The 25,533-nt window shown below is 39.5% G+C and overlaps 1 protein-coding gene and 1 long non-coding RNA gene across 4 annotated transcripts in view; one reads left to right on the forward strand and one right to left on the reverse strand.

Annotated features, from left to right (window-relative positions):
• The window catches only part of Crtam (cytotoxic and regulatory T cell molecule), a 28,002-nt gene extending 6,852 nt beyond the window's left edge, over positions 1 to 21,150 (forward strand). The window contains exons 2-10 of one of the 2 annotated variants that reach the window (XM_010618037.2): positions 2,055 to 2,201; positions 4,406 to 4,558; positions 6,694 to 6,837; positions 8,372 to 8,533; positions 13,223 to 13,303; positions 16,472 to 16,555; positions 17,563 to 17,709; positions 19,466 to 19,552; positions 20,972 to 21,150. In XM_010618037.2, the coding sequence (XP_010616339.1) occupies positions 2,055 to 2,201; positions 4,406 to 4,558; positions 6,694 to 6,837; positions 8,372 to 8,533; positions 13,223 to 13,303; positions 16,472 to 16,555; positions 17,563 to 17,709; positions 19,466 to 19,552; positions 20,972 to 21,096 (1,130 nt within the window). In that variant the 3' untranslated portion in view covers positions 21,097 to 21,150. The remainder of the gene's footprint in view (positions 1 to 2,054; positions 2,202 to 4,405; positions 4,559 to 6,693; positions 6,838 to 8,371; positions 8,534 to 13,222; positions 13,304 to 16,471; positions 16,556 to 17,562; positions 17,710 to 19,465; positions 19,553 to 20,971) is intronic. The other variant, XM_010618038.2, reaches the window with a different exon arrangement.
• Positions 11,718 to 25,533, reverse strand: part of LOC104857969 — a 22,679-nt gene continuing 8,863 nt past the window's right edge. Inside the window, exons 4-9 of one of the 2 annotated variants that reach the window (XR_002025155.2) lie at positions 25,295 to 25,422; positions 21,076 to 21,152; positions 19,400 to 19,570; positions 19,197 to 19,316; positions 17,561 to 17,844; positions 11,718 to 12,032 (exon numbers count right to left, since the gene is read on the reverse strand). This is a non-coding gene — a long non-coding RNA (uncharacterized LOC104857969). Of the gene's footprint in view, positions 12,033 to 17,298; positions 17,845 to 19,196; positions 19,317 to 19,399; positions 19,571 to 21,075; positions 21,153 to 25,294; positions 25,423 to 25,533 lie in introns of those variants that run through there. The other variant, XR_779020.3, reaches the window with a different exon arrangement.

Here is a 25,533-nt window from a genome sequence, read left to right on the forward strand (position 1 = left end):
TGTCTCTGCGCGCGCGCTCTCTCTCTCTCTCTCTCTCTCCCTCTCTCTCTCCCTCTCTCTGTCTTTTCTCTCTGTCTTTCTGTTTGTGTCTCTGTTTCTCCATCTCTCACTGTTTGTCTCTCTGTCTCCCTACATGACTGATAAATTTGCAAGGTTGAAGACAACTGTTTTCCCTACCCACCTAATGTGGATGTCACACAGACTCAAGAACGAGAACTAAATGGCCTCCCAAATTTTTATTACCAAGAAAAACCCCTTAGAAGAAATTCCATTGTCATTTTAAAACATCTCTATTAAAATTATTCTTATTACTCATTTCGGGTTAATTTTGTAGATGAGACTATTTCCAAATGGCCAAACCAAAGAAGAATTCTGGCCTTAGGCCTCAATTTTTTTTTAAATGCAGATCTCTTTCTCTTTATTTACTCATGTACTTCGGAGCTCAGAATAAAACCCAGGGCCTCTGGCATACTGTATACATGCTCTACCATGAGCTCTATCTCCAGCCCCACACATCTCTTAAACTTTTATTGATTCACTGTTCATTACAGTATTGGCTGATGACATTGGCTTTTTCTATTGGAACTCAAGCAAACTGTTTTCCAATGAAAGTCAACATGAATACAGTACAATAATTCTGGCTTATTACTGCTGGAGGCTAGATGGAAATTAATGGCCTAGGAATGAAATACACCAGTTAATTCCCAGAGCCCTCCAAAGCACACTTCTAATACTTAAATTTATGAGTAAATTTACTTCTTTCTTTTCCTGTCTTTCTTTCTTGTTTCCTTTCTCTTTCTTTCTTTTTCTTCCTTCCTTTCATTTTTGGGGGGGTAGTAAAGATAATTCAGTAAAACATATTACATTTGCTACTTATAATTTATAACCTATAGCATTCTGTTTATGGAAATGTTTTGCTCCTTCATTTATAAGAACTACCTTGTCATCAGGGGAAAAATTGTTTTTAATTTAAAATTTGAAGAAATAACGAAAGTATAAATATGCCAAATCAGCAGTAAAGCCAGTTTATTTTCCCCTCAATAAATTTGCAGCTGAACCAATTGATTGTCATTCACTGGGAGCTGTGACTCAGTGAAATCAGAGTGTCCATCTGCCTGGAAGAAGTGCTGCTGTGGACTATTGAGCTAGAGACCTTGGAACATCCTCTCTCAGGTGTAAAAGCTATCTGACAGGTGGAGTTTAACTGCTCTGGGTGAACAGCAGCTGCATACTTCAGGGCAGTGCTGCAGACTATAACTTTGTTTTGTTTTTTGATTTTGGTTTTTGTTTTCTTGAGGTACTGGGAGGGATCCTGGAGCCTCTGTCAGGCCAGGCGCTACCACTGAGCCACACTTCCAGCCCAAGAGTTTTTCACAGACTCCTAGACATTATACTTGAAGGGACAAGTTACCCATTTTTAATAACCTGAAGTCACAAATGTCAAGTTTTCTGGGGTCTCATCGCTTACATAAGCTGATGCTGAAGTTACAGAAACAAGGATTTTGAAGTCCTGGATACAGATTCCTGCTCCATGACCTTGGTGACCTTGAGCCTCTATTCTCTCATCTGTAAAGTGAACAAAACAACTCTTCCTGCAGGATTAGTTTTTTGTGTGCGTGTGTATGGTACCAGGGATCAAACTCGGGTCCTTGTGCTTGTGAAGTAGGCAGTGGAACCGCTGAGCTAAATCCCCAGCCCCTGCAGGATTAGTTTGAATATTAAATTTAGGCACAATGGGCCAACCCAGTTCCTGCCATGTGACCAGGCAAATGGCTCAATAACAGACGTTCTATTTTTCCTTTCTTCCTAGTAAGATCCATTTCCTTTATCCAGTCTTAGCTAGAATGTGTGCTCCTTCATGAGAGGACTTTATTATTCCTGCATGCAGTGCTCCCTCTCCTCACATTTTTTTGTATTTGTTTATATTTTGGTTTCTATAAGAAATATGCAGTGGGTGATTGAATGATTGAATAAGGCCATACTAATAATCCCTACCTTGGAGGAGTGCAGTGTAGCCCCAGCCAGCCTGACCTGTCTTTTATCTTCCTCCACAGACACCTTTCTGATTAACCACACTGAAACCATCACAGTGGAGGAAGGCCAGATGCTCATTCTCAAGTGTGTCACTTCTCTGGAGAAGAACGTCTCCCTTCAGTGGCTGGCACCCTCGGGCTTCACCATTTTTTTAAATAAGAATCCTGGTAAGTGAATGAAAGAAAAAAAAAAATCACCACCAGTCCTCAAGCTAAGGGATTTTTCCAACTAGGTCAGAAAGTCTGCATGAATCACCATGGGGTGAGCTCAGCCCACCTACTCTCCACACAAATCACACCTCTGCATGCTGTTATTTAATACATGGTTGCTTTTCTGGGGACAGGAAATCTGAAATGGAAACCTGACCAGAATGGTTGTTAAAGGGGGCTTAAATTACAAAGCACATTTCCATGTCCCAACCCAACCCTCCCAGTCACTTTTTGACTCTCAGTGACCATGAAACACCCACAGCAGAATGACAAGCCATGAACTGATGTGGGGGCCCTGTCCTCTCGTGGAGCCAACATCATCGCTCCACGTCTGGAGCCAGCTGCTTTGTTTTCCATCTGATCCATCCAAATTCTCATTCCAAAGCTCTTTCCAGATGTCTCTCCTTTCCCCTGTTGGTTTTTACACAAAATCAAGATTTCGAAGCACTAGAAATGGATATGGTGTACGACCTTGGAAAAGACAGAAATCATTCCTGTCTTCACAAACATACAGTAAATAAGTACTAGATACCTCAGATAGAGACTCATTTAACCCCTGAACATTGGACAAGATTTTACTCAACCCTCCCCTTCATAATTAGACCTTTTTTTTTTTTTTTTTTTTTTTTTTCATGCTTGAGAAGCAGGTACCAGAACCACTGAACTAAATCCCGACCTATAATTAGACCATTTTTTATTTCCACTTAATACTCCTATCTGCCAAATACTTGAAAAAAATCTCTCAAACAAGACATTCCATTCTTGTTTACATCAGAGATTATTAAATAATTCTATATCCTTTGAAAACATTATTAAATATCAGTGTAAGTATAAAAACCCAATACAACCTTTCAAGCAAAATTAACTATCTTTTAATTAATTTTATGGGTACGTTTAAGGTATACAATATAATGACATTCATCTTTGGAAATTTGCACCTTTCCATAATCCATCTTGGTTCTAATTTTCCCCCCTTCCCCTGCAAAATCAACTATTAAAACTAGATTCCAATAGAATATGTAGACACTAACTGTTAAAAGTTTTAGAGAAATAAACTTTGAGTAGAGCTCATTCTGTTAAATAATGCTTTTTACTGTTTTGTTTTGATTTTCTTTGGGGGGGAATCTGGGAGAAGATAGAGATTCTGGGATTTCTGTACTCGAAGGGCTTGATCCATTTCAGTGATTCTCCACCTGGAATGATCCTCCCCTCTAGCATAACATACATTTGGCAATGTCTGGATAGTTTGGGTTGTTATAAATAAGGAAAGAGGGGAAAGAGAGAGGTGTTTCTGGCATCTAATAAGTAAAGGACAGGGATGCTGCAAAACATTCAACAATGCACCAGACAAGGAGTTACGGATTCAAATATCAACAGAGCAGAGATGAGAATTCCAGAAGTCTAGTTCACTGTCAGTGTTCTGGCACAAACTCTCACTGCTCCAGATGAGGGACAACTTTGGTGGCCAGCTATTCAAGGTTTAATGTGTGGATATTATAAATCTTAATGTTTAAAAAAAGCCAAATAGAAGCACTCATTTCGAGGGCCTCTGATATGCTAAGGGATCTTTGATTTCACAAAACCAAGAGAACCTTTGCTATTGGTTAGAACCTTTCAGAGTTTGTTTCTTTTTTTCTTTTTTCCTCTTTTCTTTTCCCACTGGTTGCATACCTGGAAGGAGCAAGTCATAATCTTTGAGAATCTTCAAATAATAATGAGCATTTTAAAACTGAAAATAAAAAGCATTTAGCTAATACATTTATCAATGAGTGCATTTATCTTACATTCTTGACACTCACTGTGACAAGATGACCTTCAATGAATCAAATTTCAAAGAGATAAATCATAGTGGGGCATTTTTCATTACAAAAATCATCTAAAATTTTCTTGTAATTTGAATCTTTCTTCAGTACAACATTCTTACTTTCCTACAAGCACAAAGTAATTTGTTTATTTCATAGACCCCATTATAAAAATATTTCATTTCCTAAACTACTTAGAGAGGCATTCAACTGGTAACACAAGAATTTGAAAGGCAGCTCAATCAAAGACAGGGCTTTTGTTCCTTTAAAGTGTGAGCATCGAAAATGCTACCTATGAGTGATCAGTCTGTATTCATCTGATATGTTTCCACATAACAGCTCTATTTCTTCTTTGTACAGCTTTAAAAAACTCCAGATACCGGCTTCTTCATCATTCAGCCACTCAGCTGTCCATCAGTGTGCCCAGCGTCTCCCTACAAGATGAGGGAGTGTATAAATGTTTACATTACAGTGACTCAGTGAGCACAAAGGAAGTGAAAGTGATCGTGCTAGGTAGGTATCCCAGCAAGTAAGCCCAGTACAGGACTGATTCAGCTGTGAACCAACCCAACGTGCCGTTTTAAAACTTGACATTTTAGTTTTAAAATGTTACCGATAACAAGGTATTTCCTGGGGCACCTCTGCCATCTTTTATTTAAAGAAAACAGGAGAGCATTTTGAGTGGCAAACTGTCACTCTGAACTTATGTTTTTGTCTTTGGCATTAACTAAATTTTCTTTCTGGGAAATTAAAGGAAAGAGAATGAATACTTGATGGGCCCTGACTATAAGCCAGGCACCATGTCAGGTTTTAGGGAACCAAAGATGAATTAGGCATAAGCTGTGTTCATAAGGATTCTATACACCATTTAGGAAGGCAAAATGTGTATGTAAATAAAGGGAAGCCACGTGACAACATATCCTAAGATAGGATGAATCCAGATGTAGCTGCGTTGGACAGTTGGCTCACTGTCCTTGCCAGAGTGGTTCCTGTCTTCTGTTGGGAGGAGGGTGAGATGTGGCTGCATAGATGGTGGTGCCGCTTGCTCGTGTCTTTGGATGGGCAGTTATGTCCAATATGTCTTACCATCTTTGCTTTTTTGTTTTTGGTAGCAGAACAGATAAATTAAGAATACTGCTTTTAGGACTGGGGATTTAGCTCAGTGGTTCTGCCATCTGCCTCACAAACACAATGTCCCAAGTTTGATGATCCCCACTACCCCCCCAAAAAAAGAATACTGCTTTTTATTGATCTCTGAATAACGTAATCTCTTTTTTAACTTTTTTTTTTTTCTGGTAGTAGGGATCAAACTTGGGACATTGTGTTTGTGAGGCAGATGGCAGAACAACCGAGCTAAATCCCCGGCCCCTGAATAACATAATCTCATATATCACACAAATAGATCTTACAGACTTCTCTTGTTGAGTTATTATAGTGTGATGCCTGTCCTGAAGGAAAGCCATGATGAGGAAATACCTGAAGAGTGGCTCTCTGAAGCCTTTGCAAACCAATGTGATTCAGCATAAGGGTTGTCTTCTCCCTGCCTGACGGGCCACCTACAGTGCCATCCTTATTCTGGCTGGCTGTGTGCCCTTCTGGGCTTTTATAACACCCCATGAATACCTGTACCATTGCACACAACACAGACCCTTGTTTTTCTTTTGCAATGCTGGGTATGGAATTCAGGGCCTTCTGAATGCTAAGCACATACACTCCCAATGATCTATACCTCCAGCCCCAGCCCATGATCTTTCAATTAACACTAGGGGTTGAGGCTATTAGCTCCTAGAATGGTCCTATCTTTTCCATCTTCATGTTACCAACATGTGACACATTTAGTGCACGCTTGGAGCTAAAAAAGAGCCTTTACAATGTTTTTGGTTTTTGCTTTTGTTTTGTACTGGGGATGGAACTCGGGTCGTAGCACTTGCAAGGCAGGAGCTGGAACCTCTGAACTAAATCCCCAGCCCCTACAATGTCTTTTTAACATAATACAGTAGGTGAGCTAAAGAAATGTGGAAAATGTCAGTGCCAAAGTGGAAGTAGGATGGGAAAGATGAGTAAGCTTGAGTACAAACGATTTCCCAAGACAGAAACACAAAAGGACTAATGGGACCTTCTGTAAGAGATACAAAACTTTGACATTAGGAGAGGACAAAAGTAACTGACTTTGAGATCAGTCACAGGCTCAGGAAAGTTTACAGCTGTAAAAGCCAACTCATTAGCCAACTCCTTCATGTCACAGGTGAGGAAAAAAAACGCTGGTGTATCAAGAAGTTGAGGGATTTACCGAAGTTCTTACCACTAGCTGATGATAGATAGGCCTAAAATTCAAATCTCTCCCTTATCTCATGCTCTACCAACCAAATACAGGCACATGTCATATTTGATAGCTACTATAAAATGAAGCATTGGAGAATTTTTAGGAATTAATCATACTTGAGTAAGAAACTTACTAACAATAGCCAAAGTAGCATTGCAAACACATAGAAGCCCTTAGACTGGATTTTGGGAAAAAGTCAAATGAAAAAAATATGCCCATTAATTAGACTATACCCTAAAGCAATCCCTACAGATTTTTAGGCTTTGTACTTTGCTTATATGTGTAGATCAACTAATTAAGTGTGGAAAAATCAATTTTCTTCTAGCAACACCTTTCAAGCCAACCCTGGAAGCTTCAGTTATCAGAAGTCTGAACAGAGCAGAACATGTTGTACTTACATGCTCCACCAAGAGAAGCAAGCCCCCTCCACAGATAACCTGGTTACTGGGGGCCAACATAGAGATCTACAGTAAGAGGAAAAATGGTTCTTTTGTTTTCCTTAAATTTCCAAGGGATTTTTTAAAAAAATGCTCTGGTGCCCTCTGGTGGCTGGAGTTGCCAAAATGCAGCATGGTATAAACCAGTTCTGTTCCAGAGAAATTATCTTTATAATTAATCAGTGATTAATCAGTGTTATGCATTAATGTTGAAAGGCTGATCACTGAGAGTGAAAGTGTTTTTGCTTAAAACAAAGTAGAAGCCTAGACTGAAATATTTATAATGGCTTCTTAAATGTTGACAAAGTTTCTTAAACAAAGAGATGTAACAGTTATTATCTCTGAACATAAAGTTTCTTTACAGGCATAAAATTAAAAGTTAATTTAATATAATGACTATACCAATACTCCTAGATTTACCATGGGGTTACAACCCAACAAACTCATAGTAGGTTAAAAATATTTTAAATCAGAAATGTATTTAATATACCTAACCAAACATCAAAATAGCTTAATCTACCATAAATGAACTTTTTAACACTTATGCTAAAAATTGAAATTGATTATCTACTATAAAGCCCATTTTATAATAAAGTGTTAATGTCTCCTGCAACTCAGTGAATACTGTCCTGAGAGTGAATAACAGAATGGCTGTACAGGTACACTCTCACTCATATAAGTTGAAAAGTCACTAAATCAGGAACTGTCTGTAATTAGAACAGATAAGATCTACCTTCCTTAGTGTAGAACCATGTCATACTGATACTGACAAGTTTAAAATATTATGAAAGAATCTAAACTTTGAGACTTTAGTCAAAGCAGGATAACGAATTTTGATGTTTGGGAACTATTTATACAGTAGTTTTGACATTTCAACAGACATTGGCTTCTGTATCTAATCATATATTCTTAACAGCCCCAAGCAACCCTACACAGTTGACAAAACTGAGAGCCAAATGGAGTTCTAGAAAGAAACGCCCTAAATAATCCAAATCTGCTTCTCAGGCCAGTACCAATTCTGCTTAATCATAAGGCTTCTCTTTAAATTTGCCTTATTCACAAAGCCTGAGTAAGCACTTGTGTGCTTGTGTTTCACAGCAACATCGAGATGTCCTTCTTACGTGACCACTGAGTTTTGACTGGTACTAGGGATCAAACTTGGGACCTTGTGCTTGCTAGGCAGGTGGCAGCACCACCAAGCTAAATCCCTAGCCTGACTTTTGATTTTTTTGCCATGGTGCAGGATCTATAAAAACCTATCCACTCGTGGACCAGGGATTTAGCTCAGTGGCACCATGCCTGCCTGGCAAGCACATGATCCTGAGTTCAATCCCCAGCACACACACACACACACACACACACAAATTAAAAAAATAATCCCTATCCACTACTGTTCACTTGCTTGCCTTTGCAACTACAGCCAAAACAGACAAGGGAGTTGTCCGAGGCTAGAAACCAAAAAGTCTGTCTTGGTGTCGAAGTTTCAGTCTCTAATAGAATCATATCCATCCAGTATTGTCACATAGCTGTAACCTTTTATTTTTATCTCTTTAAATTACTACATAGGTGGAACTCACCATGAATTTGAAACTGATGGAAAGAAGTGTAATACCACCAGCACGCTAATCGTGCACTCATTTCACAAAAACTCAACCGTGGACTGTATCATCCAACACACGGGCCTTCAGGGGAGAAAACTGGTTGTGCCCTTCCGGTTTGAAGATTTGGGTAAGAAGGACACATGATTATCTTCAATCATTTTAATTTACCTTAACATTGCACTATCAAAAAAAGTTAAGTGGAGGGGGCAAAGTTCTGTAGAGTGAAATTACTGTCAGTGAAGCTCACCTTATTTAAAACATTAACTGAAGTTTCCTCAGCTGGGAGCAGGATTGCAAGTGTTCATGTTTGGAAGAATCCCAGCTGGGTGTAAGGCCTGGCAGAGCACCTGGTACAAACAATGCCATCTTCCTTTTTTGTAATGACAGCCAGCATAACCTGCCTATAAATAGTTTTACTGCAGTTGTGTTCTTGGAGAAATAACATGAAGCATGTTGCACCCCCATACTTAACCCAAAAGGAGATATTAACTGAAAATATCTAAACTTCCTACAATATTGATTTATATTATTCTTATGTTTTTAAAAAACTCACATATTTACATTAAAGCATAATTACACTTTAGATTTATTTTGTTATGACTGTTTTTGAAGATTCCCCCAAAGGTCCAAGAAATAATTTAAAAGTTATAAGCAGCTCTTGGAGCCAAGGGGTATTCTGTAAGTGGCATAAATCAAAAGGTTGCAATTAGTAGAACTTTGAACTTGGGTTCTTTTATAAGGTGCTTCAAGTAAAAAAGAGACTGCTGGCTACAGGAAATCACTTTAATAAAAGAAAAAAAGGGTGGATAATGGTGCATTTACTGAAAAATTTCTTTCATCTGATGAAATAACTGGCAATGGAAGAAATTTGTGAAGGGCAAGGTCATGTAGGAGAACTTCACTAGAGAAGGCTGTCACACTGCCAGGTGGAGCTGTTGCTGTGCTTGACAGGTCCCCTCACATTGCTGCAGACTTTCCAAGCACACTTTTCTCACCAGAGCAGAAGCAGTTTATGGAGGAAGCTGAAGTAGAAGACTCACAACCCACAGCCTGGGCCATACTGTAATCTTCCACACACACACACACACACACACACACACACACACACACACACACACCTCAATATGATTCACCCTCTACTCACACCTCCACCTCCACTAAAGGAAATGGGCACGCAGGGGGTGAGGCCAACCATGCAAATGCTTCCTGCAGACATTCGGATTCCTCAGTAAAAGACCTCTGCTGCTGGAGGAAAAACTATATTTTGACTTTTTAGCAATAGGTCATGCCAGCTACAAAAATATCTTCTCCTTTAAGACCATAGTTCTATATGACTCAAAATCGTATCTGTAAATATTTCTGGTTGTAGGTTAAGATGGCTTTTATTTTTGAGCTCACTATTGACTATCTAGTAGTGCCCACTGCCCAAGCACCACCGAAGAGTCCACAAATAATGACTGGTGACCACATCAGCCATTGGTGGCTTCCATCTGTCTATTATCTTTTTACCTTGACAAGTTATGTGGTTGATATGTAGATACTACAAGCATTTTTTTCTACCAATTAGTTAAGAAAATGACTAGCTGGGGATGCTTTATGGCATAATTCCAAGTAAGGGTTCTGATCCTTTTCACCTCTACCCTCTCTGTGGGGCTAGAGTCAGGGATAATGCAGCTAGTACCAGGAGCAGGACTAGGAGGGGACAGTGCTGGCAGTGAACAGAACAACAGAAATAAATGTGAGTCTCTTTGGAGTTATTTATTGCATTTTTTTAGTATTCCAAATGAATAATATTTATTTCCTATCACCTGCAGATGGGATTTTTAAAAAATATTGAGCAACACTCCTCAAACTTGTTGATTATCTGAACCCCCAACACCCTTAAAACAACTGAGGACCCCCCAAATTTGTATTTGCCTGAGATAAATCTGTCAAAATGTACCTACCAGAAATTAAAGCTGACACATTTAAAATATATATTTATTCATCATTTAAAATCATCTACTACAGGTTAGTAGATATGTTATGTTTTTATGAAAAAATATAACAATATTTTGTAACACCCAAAAATTAGTGAAAAAAAGTGACATCATTTTACATTTTGAAAATCTCTTTTTTGCATTCAGTTCTTTTCCAATATGTTCTCTTGCTTGAAATAGTCAACTTCACACAAATATGTAGTTGGAAAGTGGAAAAGTGTTTATATGTGTATATGTATGTATGCAGTGCTTGGGGATGGTAACCAGGGCCTCATGCATGCTAGGCATGTGCTCCACTCCTGAGCTTCTGTACATCCCCAGCACAGGAAAGAGTATTTAATAGAATTTTGGGATAATTGTGGACATTCTTCTTTGAAGCCACACAATAATTTAATAAGAGGTAGTTTTTTTTCTTTTCTTCATTATTAAATTTTTTTTTCATACTGGGAATTGAACCTAGAACCTTCACAGTGAGCTACATCTTCGGCCTTTTTTTTTTTTTTTCTTCTTCTTCTTCTTCTTGTTTTTAATTTTGCAATAGGACCTTGTAAATCACTGCATTGCCCTTTCTGGGCTTGAACTTGCAATCCTCCTTCCTCAGCCTTTCAGAGTGCTGGGATTACAGGTGTGTGCCACCTAGCCCAGCAAAAACTAGTTTCTTGGGCTGGGGATTTAGCTCCGTGGTTCTGCCTCCTGCCTCAAAAGCACAAGGACCCGAGTTTGATCCCAGGTACCCAAAAAAAAAAAAAAAAAGAACTAGTTTCTTGTTTCTTAAAGGTTGGTTGATATGTGGACCCTGTAACCATAGCAATGAACTTTTCATACTCTGACATTAGACTAGCTTGCACTTTGCATGGATCTTTTCAAAACATTATGATTTGGCCATTTGAAGAATACTGAGTTAAGCATATATTATTAACACTGACACATTTTAGTATCAAAATTACATTAGTTAATATTACTGATCTCATAAGAAGTCTTCAGGTACTTACTTATAAGCTGCCAAACAAACAGTGGTAGGTTCAGATTGTCCAGAATTTTAGCTTGAAATGTGGTTAGTGCAACTGAGGAGCTACAGTTTAATACTATTTAACTTTAATTAATTTAAATTTAAATAGACTAGGTAATTAGTGGATATTTCACTGAATAGCAGAAGTCTATGGCATTCTGGCCAACTGGAGAGACAGTTAATCTGGCTAGGCTCCACTCAGTCAAAACATCAACCAGTCTAAATCAGTGTTTATAGTTATTTAGCAGTTTGTTAATTAAAAGGATAAAATCAGTTTTAAATCTAAATAATTAATTTGTAGATATATAAACTTTGTTTTATACATAAATATAAAATTTTCCAAATTCACACTATGTAAACACTGTGTTAGAAGACTTTGACTATTAGTAATGATTTTATTCTGTGTGTCCTCAGAATTTCCCATATTAGGCACTATGATGTGCTTCCAATAGTTCTATTTGACCAGCTTTCAATCTTCTCCCTCTTTTCATTGCCAACAGCCCTCCTCTTTCTTCAACTTTCCTGGCATCTTTGTAATCACAGAGTTTATTTTAGCTTGTAGTCCGTCTAGTAGTCCCCTTTCATCGATGGCTTTGCTCTCCATGCTTTCAGTTAACCATGGTTCACCAAGAAGGAAGCTATTTAGAGAGAGGCCACCATCACATCATTTTTATAACAGAATGTCATTATAATTCTAAACTTGCTGTTGTTAATCTTTTACTGCACTTAATTTATAAATTAACTTCATCATAAGTATGTGTGTATGGAGAAAAGCACTGCATATTTGGGGTTGTGTCCACCACAGTTTCAGACATGCACTGGGCGTCTTGAACAACTCCCTCATGGATGATTTCTTTAATATTTTCTTAGTAGTTTGTCTTCCTTTCATCAGAACTATTACATGAAATTCAGGCATTCATATATATTTTTTAAAATTTTAGCATAGTATATGCATGTATGGAAATATCACAGTGAAACCCATTAATTTTTAAAACTAGTATGAATTAATACTTATAATAAAATGTTCTATTATAAAACACATTTTCAAAACCACAGGAAATTTCAAAGAAACACTGATAAGTACTCACAGATTTTATAGACATATAAAATGTCTACCTATCTGTCACACATCTGTAAATTGACAGGTGCAATGATTTAATACTTTCGAGATGTAGGCGAGCTCACAGGCTGTTAAAATAAATCCTAAGGTGAACCTCTGGAAACATCCCTAAGCATTTTTGTTTATTTTGTAAAACAATAGGTAGTAAGCATTGTGCTTAATAAATAGCCAGGCATTGTACTAAACATGTTATATGAATGAACTTATTAAGTCTCACACAAAATCTTGAAGTGGTCACTATCTCTATTTCACAGATAAGGAGAAGACAAAATGTTAGATAAATTAGACGTCTTGTCCAGCTCACTAAGGAGCAAGCAAATAGCAGCACTGGGATTTAATGCAGTCTGAGGCCAACTCCAGAGCCCTAATTGACAACAGGAAGACAGAGATGAGGTTAGGTGGATAGACCGGAAGATAGGAAGATATAGGTATACAGACAGAGACAGCAAATACCCTCTGCCTACTACCACCAAGTGAGCCAGCATGCAGAGTCCAGCATGCTGCACTTTGAAGCCAGGCAGGTTAGCAGATGGGAAATCAGCAGGGTACAGACTCAAAAACCAGAACAAGAGCCACAGAACACACAGTTCCGAGGTTTCTGTACAATCTCCACAAGCAGGTAGCAGCTGAATACATTCTGTTTACTGAGCACAATGTGGGTAAAATTGCTCTCTGTAGTTGCAGAATTTTGTTTTTCCTCCTTCCTAGTTACTGATCAAGAGACAGATTCAAATGCTCCAGGGACAAGCTCTCTCTCCTGTCCAGACCTTCAGCAGCCCACAAGTATTGGTAAGTGTCGAAATCACCAAAACTTTAAAAGAGAAACAAACCATGCCTGCTTGAGAAGATCCCATTTCTAATGTTGTTTTAAATTTTTAAATTTTAATTTCTAATAAGATATCCATTCAGGACCCCTCTAACTGATTCCAGCTTTGTGGCGTCCTGGAACAGGACCACATCAGTAGAGCATATGTAGTGGATGGGATCTAGGGTAACATAGATGCCTTATCAGCTCAGTGCTGTTCTGCTTGAGATACATTCATTTCCTCTGTGCCAAAGGGCAAGGTTGAATTCATTTATGAGGAAGCCTGTTCTTTGTCTTTCCATTGAGAGCAGAGTAAACACAAAATAAAGACTTGATATCAATGATTCAAGAAGTAGAAGCTGGGAATTTGATGCTGTCATTGAAAAACAAAATCACCTTTGAGGATAGGTCAGTTACTTGGTTGTAAAGAACTTGGACCATTGTTTTTTTGTTTTTGTTTTGTTTTTTGAGACAGGGTCTCACTATGTAGTTCAGACTGCTCTGGAATTCACTGTGTAGCCCAGGCTGGTCTCGAACTTGTAGTGATCCTCCTGCCTCAACCTCCCGAGTGCTGGGATTACAGACGTGCACCACCACGCCTGGCCTTGGACCATTGTTGATGATAGGGTTAAACTCCAAGAAGGATTCAGAAAGCCTGGATTATAATTCCAGCTTTTTAGATAGTGGGCCCACTAGATGGTTAACTTGGGACAATGATTCCATATTTAATTTAACTTTGTATTTTATCCAGCACAATATCTGACAATAGCAGGTGCTCAGAATATGCTGAATGAATGAATGAATTTATTTTGGGCTTTTGAGCAAGACAGCCTCATTCAGGAAGGCATAAATTCCTATGTGCTGTCTTTCTATTTCATGTAGTATCTCTATAATAATTTTATTTGGTAGGATAAGTGCTTTCAGATCATTATCATGTTGATAGTTCTGAGTATCAGATCACATTTTTGAAAACGTGTATACTGAATAATATTTAAAAGTAAATGTTTAGGCTTTTTAAAAACACTGATAAATACAATATGTCCATACAATTTTTGAAAGGCAATGAAAATTGAAAATATTATGAAGTGGAACAGCCACATCGCTTGCTTTAATAATCCAATATTTTAAAACGTGTTTAGAATCTGGCTGTCTTTAAATTGGCTTGCACCACTCCTGAGCAACTCAATTTTCTGCTCTGCGTTTTCATATACAACACAGGATTTACAAAATGTGGTTTCTAAAATTCCTTTCAGCTTTCAATTTCTGCAATTTTATTACTGTTAATAACACCCATTTTGGGCCGAAATCTGGGAGGCTTCATTCCCCTTGGGGTCCACACAGTGGCGCTGTGCAATGGTCTAAAATAGAGGGAGGGAGAGAGAGAGAGAGAGAGAGAGAGAGAGAGAGGGAGGGAGGGAGGAAGGAAGGAAGGAAGGAAGGAAGGAACGAAGGAAGGAACGAAGGAAGGAACGAAGGAAGGAACGAAGGAAGGAAAGAAGAAAATAAGCAACAAATCCGAAAAAGCTTTCTCTTCTTTTTGTAGTTTGTCTTATCTAGCAAAAACACTGCATCCAACTTCTAAAGGAGAAGCAGTGGAACCGAGGCTCCATTTAAACATGAGTCATGTCTCTGCACACCTTGCACAACAGGCTGTAGGCTCCTGTCCCTGTCAGGGGAGAATGGTATCTTTGGGCACCCCAAAGGCCTTCTCCCCAGTAGTCCTGATTCAGGAAGAAAGTATGAAATAATGGTCTTAATTTGGAGTTCTGGTACTAGAGAAAAATTCAGTTTCAATGTTATTGATGCTGCTTCTTTGCTGCAGGACTTTTGTTAATGTATTGATTGCTCAAAACTTCTGTTTTCTTAGAGCTGTGGTGAGAAAAAACAGACAGCCGGTGATCAGTTTAAGGCCCACACCTAGTGAACGTCCAACAAGTGTTCGCCTTTTCAAAAATAAGGCAAGGGGAGACTGATCATTTGTAACAACTTTTGTAAAAAATCAGTAGTTCAAAATAAAAGAAGCCAGACACAGAAAAATAAATGCTGCAAGTGCTCTCTCATATTCTGATCCAAACGTAGAAGAGAGTAGAATGGTAGTTACTAAAGGCTATAAAAAGCAGGAAGAAGAAGACAGAGATGTTGGATGATGGGTACCATAATCAAGTTAGAGAGGAAGAATTAGTTCAGGTGTTCCACAGCACAGGAGGATCACAATAATTGATAATGACATATTATATGTTTTATAAAGAACTAGAGAGGAGCTTAAAAGTTTCAATGTAAGATATTGAAACGATACAAAGATGGAAATGATAAGAACTAATTACCCTGATGTGATCACTGTACACTGTGTGTACATTGTGTCATATCCCCCATAAATATGTACAAATACTATGTGTTAATTTAAAAGAGAAAACAAGATTTCTTTTTTTAAAAAAAACTCCCCTCCCCCTTCTTCCTTCCCTCTCTTCAGACAGGGTCTCACTATGTAGATCAAGCTGGCCTTGAACTCACTATGCAACCCATGCTGGTCTCAAATTGGCAATCTTCCTGCCTCAGCCTCCTGAGTTCTGAAATTACAGGCATATGCCACCAAGCCTGGATTCATTGTTCTTTTTTAATGAGGGCCACTTCGTTTGGTTTCCACAGCTGCTTTGGGAAGAGTATAGTATTATATGAATAGTTGTAGTCTTAGTCCATTTTGTGCTGCTACAACAGACTATCAGACTAGGTTATTTATAATGAGCAGAAATTTATTGGCTTACAGCTGTAGAGGCTGAGAAGTCTAGTATTCAGGGACCATATTTGGCAAAGGCCTTTTTGCTCCAGCAAAGAGAGAATAAAGGGGCAAACTGTCCCTAAGGAGCTCACTCTGCAGTAATGGCATCAGTCTTTGCATGAAGATGGATTGTTCACGACCCAAACACCTCTTCCCATAGCAATTAAACATCAACATGAGTTGGGGTTTTGTTTGTTTGTTTTTGTATCGGGGATCGAACTCAGATCCTCATGCTTTCGAGGCAGGAGGTGGAACCACTGAGCTAAATCCCTGGCCCAACCTGAGTTTTGGAGGAGCATTCAAACCATACGTTATATCTATGTACCACATATGTATGATACATGCATATATTGTATCTTATTTTCTTTCACCTTAGTTTCAAAAATGGAAAATTCCAGTACGCTGGAGATTAGCGAGAAAGAAAAAGAAGAAACGACTCAAGAGTCTGACTTGGCCAGTGGTGAGTGTCACCATTGCATTTGGAATAAACAATTGACATTTTAACCTCTCTGCTGATAAATCAAATAGCCTTTTCCAGTCCTTGTTTTGCTTGACCTCTTTGCCCTTTGTGACATAATGAATTAATTATTCCCTTGGCCCTTCTGGACCTGTTGCCTTATGCATTACTTGATCTACTTTGACAGGCTCTGTTGTTTTTGCTAACCACTGTTTCTCTGTCTATCAGCTAACTCCACTTCTTCCCCTGTGGGGTGTGTGTGTGTGTGTGTGTGTGTGTTGCTGAGGACAGGCTTCAGGGCCTTGTACATGGTAGGCAAGTGTTCACTGTGCACATTCCCAACCTTGCTGTCACTCCTTGATTGTTGGCTGGGTTGAGGGATGTTGGCAAAGTGACATTTCATAAGATCAAAATTCTATGTTTAGAAAGACTTTTAAAAGCTCGTCTAGTATATCTCCAAGTTCCTTTATGGGGCACCACATTTAACCTAGCCAAGATAAATGAATTTTTGTATTATTTGCACAGTGTTCCAAATTCTTGAACAATTTCTCTTGCTACCTAACTTCATTTTTGCAAAAAAAAATTAAGTCAGTATTTGCATGCTTCCTCTAGAAATGGGTACTTCTTTTCTTTTCTTTTTTTGGGGGTTGTTTTGTTTTGTTTTGAGACAGGGTCTCACTATGTAATTGAGACTGACCTGGAACTCACTATGTAGCCCAGGATGGTCTCAAACTCACAGGGATCCTCCTGCCTCAGCCTCACAAGCGCTGGGATTACAGGCGTGCACCACCACACCCGGCAGTACTATTTCAATACAGTGTCAGTTAAAATACTTTTTCAGATTATTTCCCAGAATTGTTTTGCATTCAGATAAACACCATCCCTTCAGAGTAAGCTCTGTCTCCCGTCTTCATCTGAGCTGTCCCTTAGCCTACACTGTAGCACAAAAATACTGTGTATATTCCTCAATGGGGGAAAAACTGCCTAAAATCCTTTCATTTTCCTTACAGAAGCAAAGCCTCAGCATCTAGGATTGGCCAGGAAGAAAAGCGGCATCCTGTTGCTCACACTTGTGTCCTTCCTCATCTTCATCCTCTTTGTCATAGTGCAGCTCTTTATAATGAAGCTTCGGAAGGCACACGTGGTCTGGAAGAAAGGTGAGTGGGTGTGGCCTGAGGGAGGCTGTCAGATGCTGAGAGAATCGCCTCGACTAGAAGAGAATCCTACCCATTCGAGCTCTCCATTTGCTGCCGCATGAGCTCGACGTGCGCTGTCATTCAGGCAGTTATTTCCTAGTAAACAAGAGTTGTGACTGGTCAGAGAGTACATGACCCACAGAAACTGAAATGGCCCTGAGAATTGACATTAAATTATGAACGCCTCTGTTCACAAAAGCATACAAAATGGAGAGCCAATTAATTCATTCATTCCATATTCACTGGAGTGCCTACTGTGTGCCGGGCACTGTTCCGGGACCTAGGGATACATCCGTCACAAGACAGAGCAGGTCTTTGCTCTCAAAGAGTTTACATTCTAGTTTTGGACAAAGGTTGAATGCAACAGACTGTTTTCGTCCCATTCCTACTTTTTAAGAATGCACTCAGCCTCACTCAACCGTAACACCTTAGCAATTTTCCCTGAGCATTCTAATTTAAAAATTAGAAACAAAAGTTATTGAGCTAGTATAGAACATACTCCTAAAGTGCATTAGTTACAACACATATTGGAGCTGGAAGGGAATTTAGACGTTATTCAGAATACATCTACTCCATTCATCCCATGACCAGATGTCGCAATTAAATCTACTCCTTAACTCTGAGTTGTTATCTGGCCCTATACTTTGAAATACAGCAGCCACAAGCTAGCTATTCAGCATTTCGCATGGGCCTAGTCCTTATGAGACGGACTGTAAGCACAAAGTACATACCCAGTTTGGAAGATGCAGGGTACACACACAAATGTGCATGAGAATATACCTAATACTAATATCTCAGAGCCGGGTGTGGTGGCGCATGCCTGTAATCACAGCAGTCTGAAGGCTGAGGCAGGAGGATAGCCATGAGTTTGAGGCCAGCCTGGGCTACATAGTGAGTTCAAGGCCAGCCTGAACTGCGTAGAGAAACCCTGTCTTAAAAAAAAAAAAAATCTTAGATGTGCCAGTTAAATAAAATATATTATTACATTAATTTCACTTACTTCTTTTTATATTTGAAGTGTGACTACTAGAATTTATTTGTGGGTGTGGGTGTGGATGTCTGTGAGTGAATGTTTGCACTGGGGATTGAGCCCAGGACCTTGAACAAGCTAACCAAACACTCTACCACTGAGCCACACTCCTTGCCACAGAGTATTTTAAGTTGCACACATGGCACACATCATAGGGCTGCTGGACAGTGACATTGTAGCACCTAAGGCTAAGACACCCCTAGTAACAGAAGTCCTTACAACTAGAGGCAAAACACATCTTGGAATAGCTTTGAATAGTGCAACCTTGGCTTGTTTCATATCAGTGTCTGGATAGTCAAATGGACTAATGTTTTTATATAAATAAACCTGGAGATAGGATCTGACTTTTCAGTTGTACCCATCTGCACAATAAGCAAACACTATAATACTGTTTCAAAATCTCTCATTAACAATTCACCTCCATCACTCTTTGGGGAATATTTCAATTGTCCCTTCCTGAAGGACAATACTTGCTTCTCTTCTGCCGTCATTTCCCCTCCACAGCTCTTCTGGTGCCTTGACAGTGCCTGCAGGGAACCTAGTACAGTAATGTGTTGAATTAGTACAGACAGGAGGTACCAGTGGGGCTAATCAGCTAGGATACTGTAGCTGATGTCTTACTCATTTCAACATGTAGGTGATATCTGTGGCATCAGAAATCAGTAATTTGATCTTCTTTTCTTGCAGAAAATGACATTTCAGAACACACCGTAGAAAGTTACAGATCAAGGTCAAATAACGAAGAAACGTCTTCCCAAGAGAGAAATGGCCAAAGTAAGTCAACTGTGTGACCTGGGATTTGAAAAATGAGGTTCCTTCATGAGTTGTCTTTAAGGAGAAGATGAAAAAAAATATCAAAGTTTGAATTTTCGAACTAGAAAGTCAATCTCTTAAATCATCTTATAAAATTCAAGGATGCTCATCTTAATTAAGAATCAGTAGTGAAGCCATCCCTGACTCTGCTGCCACATGTGGGGACACTCTGTTCCCTGCCTGTGCCCCAGAGCATGCTACACGCATGTTATGAGTGAAGCAAATCTCATACCACCCTGTAATTTTTGGTGTTTTGATTTAGGTAATATAATATTCCTTCAGGTAGAATTGGATTTACTCCATATCCCTGGATTCTAGCACTGGGTCTGGTACAAATGTAGTGCTGGGCTGGAAATGGTGACACATACTTGTAATCCTAGCACTCTCAGGCTGTGGAAGGAGGACTGCTGTGAGTTCAAGTCCACTTTGGAATATATAGCAAGACCCCCAAAACATAACAAGAGCAACAACAACACCCCAAACAAATGGAGTACTTGATATATTTGTATTGATGTTTCAGGTCTTTTGGATAGCTCTGTTGCAATTCCTTAGGCAAAATAAGTAAAGAAAGCGAAAAGAATCTAAATAAGGGAAGTGTGTGTGTGTATATGTTTGTGTGTGTGTGTGTGTGTGCGTGTGTGTGTGCGCGCACATGTGCTCTCAATGAAGATCCAGTGGGCAGAAGCTAGGTCTATAAAAATGTAATGCTTTTAGGCCCCCCAACCATTTTATGTCTGCTGTGCAAAGTAGTGTAGCTCCCAGGAGTTGCAAGATATGCAGTGAGCTTTGCTGCTCTATTGGTTTGACTGAGATTTTGTAGGAAACTGGTCTTTTATGACACCTCTGCCTTTTGTTTTTGTTTTTGTTTTTTACCTCCTAGAAAGTGAAATGGAAAGAGAAAATAGATATGCTCATGAGGGAGGGGAGAGAAAACTGGCTGTGTGAATGCTGGAGAGGGAGGAGAAAATGTATGTAAGCTACAGTTTGAAGAAGGGTGTTGGTATAACGTGTCAGCTGGGTCATTTCCTGTGTCACCTCTAGCCTCTGTGTACACACAATGGCATAGTCTTTGAAGGGCCTGCTCCAAGCTATTCTTCCCATAAACCTTGTTTTTAATATGTGATTTTGCTCAAGGCAGCACATTTGTAGCAGAAATCTCTATATATTTTATACCAGGTATGTTGTTTATGGAACAAGACTTTTAAAAATTAGTGTATAACAATGCATTCAGACCATTTATTTGCATTAAAAAATTTTAGGTTTGATTTTATGACTTTTACATATAGATCTATAAACACAATGTCTAAGCACAGTGTTTCAAATAAATGGGTGCCATGTTGTTCACGAGAAATAGTCACATTTGATATGTTTTTCTTTCAGCTTCCCACTCTAAACGTTGCATGAACTACATTGCAAGGCTGTACTCAGAAGCAAAAACAAAGAAGAATGTGCAGCATTCACAATTAGAAGAAAAGTGTACTCACATCCCAGAGAGTATTGTGTAGTGTTCCCTGTGACAGAAGACAGGCTTTCAGAGCAACATCATTTTCAGTAGAGCAGCCTGTGGGAAAGAGATAATTACTGTGACATGAAAAATGTCATTTGAGTGCAATCTATGATGGTGTCTTCTGAGCCAGGGCAAAAACACAAGGACCAAACCATGGACAGAAAGCTCCTAGGTAAAAAAAAAAGAAAGAAAAAACCTATTATGCCCCACACCACTTCAGAGCAGGACGATTCCACTAAGCCTTGTGGATCAGGGTCAGTGTGACCAGCCAACATCTTACCTTGAAGGAAATGCAAGGTTTTAGATAGTAGGCTGTAGTGAAACTACATTAAAAATTTTTTTTAGAAAAAAATCTTTCCTTCTGGTCATGAAATAAAGAACTTTAGGATGAAAAGTACCTCAAGAAGATTTCCAATCCTAAGAGGTTGCTTTCAATATGGGTGTTAAGATGACATAACCAGTACATGGGTATCCAAAAGGATTGGTGTGTCACAGTGACTGAGTCAGATAGATGGACACAAAAGCCCCAAGCTCTACTTCCAGGACACAAGGAATGAGCTCAAAGGAGGCCCAAAGATCAGAATTTCTAGACAGGTGTGGTGGCACATACCTGTAATCCCAGAACTTGGGAGGTTGGGCAGGAGGATCACTGTGAGTTTGAGGCCAGCCTGAACGACATAGCAAGCCCTTGTCTCAAAAAACTAAAGGCCTGGGGATTTAGTTCAGTGGTGCTGCTGCCTGCCTTACAAGTACAAGGACCTGAGTTCAATCCCCAGTACAAAAAAAAAATACTCCTTGCTAAATCACATATGCTGACTTGATAGACAAAGTGTTTAACCTGGTTACTCCACAACAAAGGCATGTACAAAAGAAATTAATGTGTGCCCAACAGATCCTTGACTTAATGAATGGTTTTTTAAAGGTCTTTAATAAGGAGTAGAATGTGTATTTGTTTCTTCTAGCAATTGTGGTCAAAGTTGTATTTCCTACTTTCGTATGTGAAAAGTGACATGTGACACCTTTTTTTCTATCAGTTTATTTAAATTATAGCAAACTAGGGCATTATGTGGAACATTTTTCATTGTTTGGGCCTGAATAAACTAATTCTAAAAAGAACTAATTCTAAAAAGATATATTATGGTGTTGTAATTTGTTACAGGAGTCTTGCTCTACTTTTTTTTCCTATTAATAATGCTTTTAGCAATCACAAAATTATTTGTGTAAAGATAGTCTGCTCCACCTGCATCTGAGAGTAAGGTGACAGGATGCTCATCACCTCCCAAATGCATTAGCATGTCTTTCCTACAAACCAGGACAGTCTCTTCTATATCTACAATGCAACCATCACAATCAGGAAATTAACATTATTTTATTTCTAGGAAAACTCCTCAGATGCAGATGCCAGTCAAGTTTTTCTAGTTGTCCCTATTGTCCAAAAGGACCCAGTTCAGAATCACATTCACTTTTGCCTCACTCAGTTTGGAACAGCTCCTCAACGTTGTCCTTACTTTCATGACCTCCAGGTATTTGCAGATGACAGGCTAATTATTTTGTAGACCACCCTGACATAGCCCATCCCCCACCTCTGAACCATCCCCTTCTTTTCAAGATGACCCCCTCGTCCTGCTCAGGCTCAGTTCCCCTGCCCACTCCATGCAATGTGGATGCTCTGCTCACCCAGCCCCGACATCAACTGGTCTCACTGTGCACGCATGTACACACACACACACACACACACACACACACACCCACACACACTCATGCTGCCTGGTAATACTTCTCACCCACTCAGGCTTGTAACACGGGGGGCTGGGCAGCCCACAGAGGCACACTGCCCCTCACCAGCCCCCTGGACTTCCTCAGCTTTCCTACGCACACCACCATGGATGCCTGCTTTGCTGTACCTGACTTGAGGACTTTAGGACTAAATTGTTTGGCCAAAAAAGAATAGAAGGACTTGAGAGACAAGGAATGAGCCAGATGTCCTGTTTTTCAAGAGTTTTGATAAGCAAAGGCACCAGGATTAGGCTGTTACTTATAGTTTACTAGTGGCCCTGTGTCAGTAATCATTCTGACCCATCAGTCTTCTGCAAACACAGAGGGAAGGACATTTTCCCAGTAGATATGGTGCTTGTCCTAGTTCACTAAACCTTGATGCTGTGTTGGCTGAATGAGTTTACATTTGGAAATGATGTTAACTGTGACTGCTCCTTTGTTTCCAATTTGTTCTTTCAAGAGGCCAAATGAAAGTGCCAACATTTCAGTAGCATGCAGGGCTGAGGTAAGCACACTCAGCCAACTGTCAGAATTGCCTCACAGGGAATCCTAAAACAAGATCCCCAGGTTTATCCAGGGATCAGTCTTAGGAGACCTGAGGTGGAGTTTTGGAATCTGCAGCTTTTGGAACCTTCCTCAGTGCTGCCAACAGGCTGGGGAAACTTGATGGAGCCAAAACAAACATTTTCAAAGGATGGCCATGATATCAGTGCTGCGTTCTCCTGGTGATGAATGTGTTCTTAGTGTCCTGGAAGCAGAGGACCTTAAGTGTCCTCTAACCCTAGGTGTGGAACTATCTCAACACACAGGCCAAACACATTTTGCAGATAAAGAACATCTAATCTGCACAGTGCTCTGCCCACAGTTGTTTCTTAATTTATATTTGGCGAATAGCAGAGAGAGGAAAGGAAAAAGAAAAACGACATCTGTTAGAGGACCTACCATGAGTCAGACACTTTTTATGGGTATTCTAAATAATCATAACAGTCTTGCAACATATGTCTCATAGCACATATTTGAGGCATGAAACACAGTTGAAACTCTGCAAAATAACTTAGTAAAATGAACCACCAAGAGCGGATATTGATCCGGGTCTGTCTTGATTCCAGGCTCTGTCCCTTCTGTTTTATTAAGATGGCTCCAGGGAAGCATTTAAGATGGAATGAGATGTTCAGGAGCTGTGCTCAATACCTGTAATTTTCCCTAGGAGACTGACAATTTGGGCTACATCAGTGGGCTCTAACTGGATTCCAGTTGGAATATATAGAGCACCAATAGGTGAGCAGGGAGCACCTGGAGTACATGGGTGCTCGGACTTACTGTGTCTCCCAGCTGGAACCACAGCTCTGCGTAGGCGGCTCCCTCCACCTCTGCTTCTGCAATCTTCCCACTCCCTTCACCTCTGCAGGCACAAGAGGACACTGCACATCTTTTAATGACTTCCCCAAAGCTTTGAATCTAGCTTATTTATTAAATCTCTCCGACTCAAGCATATCATCTGTACCGTGCAGGGAACCTAAATGATAAAACAGCTGTATTTATGGACTTCTTTCATCTCAACAAATCTCATCCAGTTTTTTAGGTAATCATAGAATATTATAGTTGGACAGATCTTAGAGTTTGTGATAAGCATTTCCTAAAATGTGTTCTGAGGAACATTAATGTTCTAGAAGTGTTTGATGGGGGGAGAAGTTTTCTGGGGTCAAATAAATTTTAAAATGTTGAACACTGTTATCTCCTCCTAGAGTCAACTCATAAAGAAATTTGTTTAGCTTTAACCCAGAACTGCTTACACATACTTAGTCATTTGCAAGTGTCCCTCCATATCTGCAGCATATTGGTTTCAGCACTTCCCTTTCCTTCTCCGGGATACCAGAATCTGTGGGTTTTCAAGTCTCTTGTATCAAATGGTATTATGCTTGGATACAGCCCACACATATTCTTCTGTATACTTTAAACCACTTGTAATATAGATTGCTTATAATACAGAATACAATATGAATACTATATAAATAGTTGTTATACTTTTTTGGTTAGAGAACAATGACAAGAAAAACATCTGTGCACAATTTTCTTCAAATATTTTCTGTCTGAGGTTGGCTGAATCATGGACGTGGAAACCATGGGTAAAGGGGACCAACTGTATAGCACTTCATGATAGTTGTTGCCCAATAACACTTGAGAATTTCCTCCTCCTTTCTAGGAGATCTGTGATTTTGCGCTAACATCCTCCCAACATTGTGTAGTCACGGGCATCAGGGGAGGGAGGCTCATCCCCAGCCCCAAAAGAAGCTTGATTGTTTGACTCAGTCCTAAGAGTCCCATTTCCTTGGAGGGGTCAGCTGAGGCATGGCACATAAATCAAGGCTGGCCATTGAGATGTGATTGGAAGCTCTCAATGCACATCCAGGAAAACTTACCATTAGAGATAAAAATAATGTTCAGAACCAAAGCATCCTCCTTTCCCCCAAAATGTTGTCATAACTGCAAAAGATGCCTAGAACCACTATTTCATCCACCAGGAATCTGAGCTGCTGTGCTGAGGGTGCTGAAGGAAAAAGACAAAATTTGAGTCCTTGATGATTTTGTTAAGCTGCTGAATATTTCAGAATTTCTTAAGTAAGAAAAAAAAATTTTTTTTTTTTTTTTTTGGTTTTTT

The sequence above is a fragment of the Fukomys damarensis genome, unplaced genomic scaffold, assembly GCF_012274545.1.
Source record: "Fukomys damarensis isolate Sample0158 unplaced genomic scaffold, DMR_v1.0_HiC HiC_scaffold_16, whole genome shotgun sequence".
NCBI classification, from domain to species: domain Eukaryota; kingdom Metazoa; phylum Chordata; class Mammalia; order Rodentia; family Bathyergidae; genus Fukomys; species Fukomys damarensis.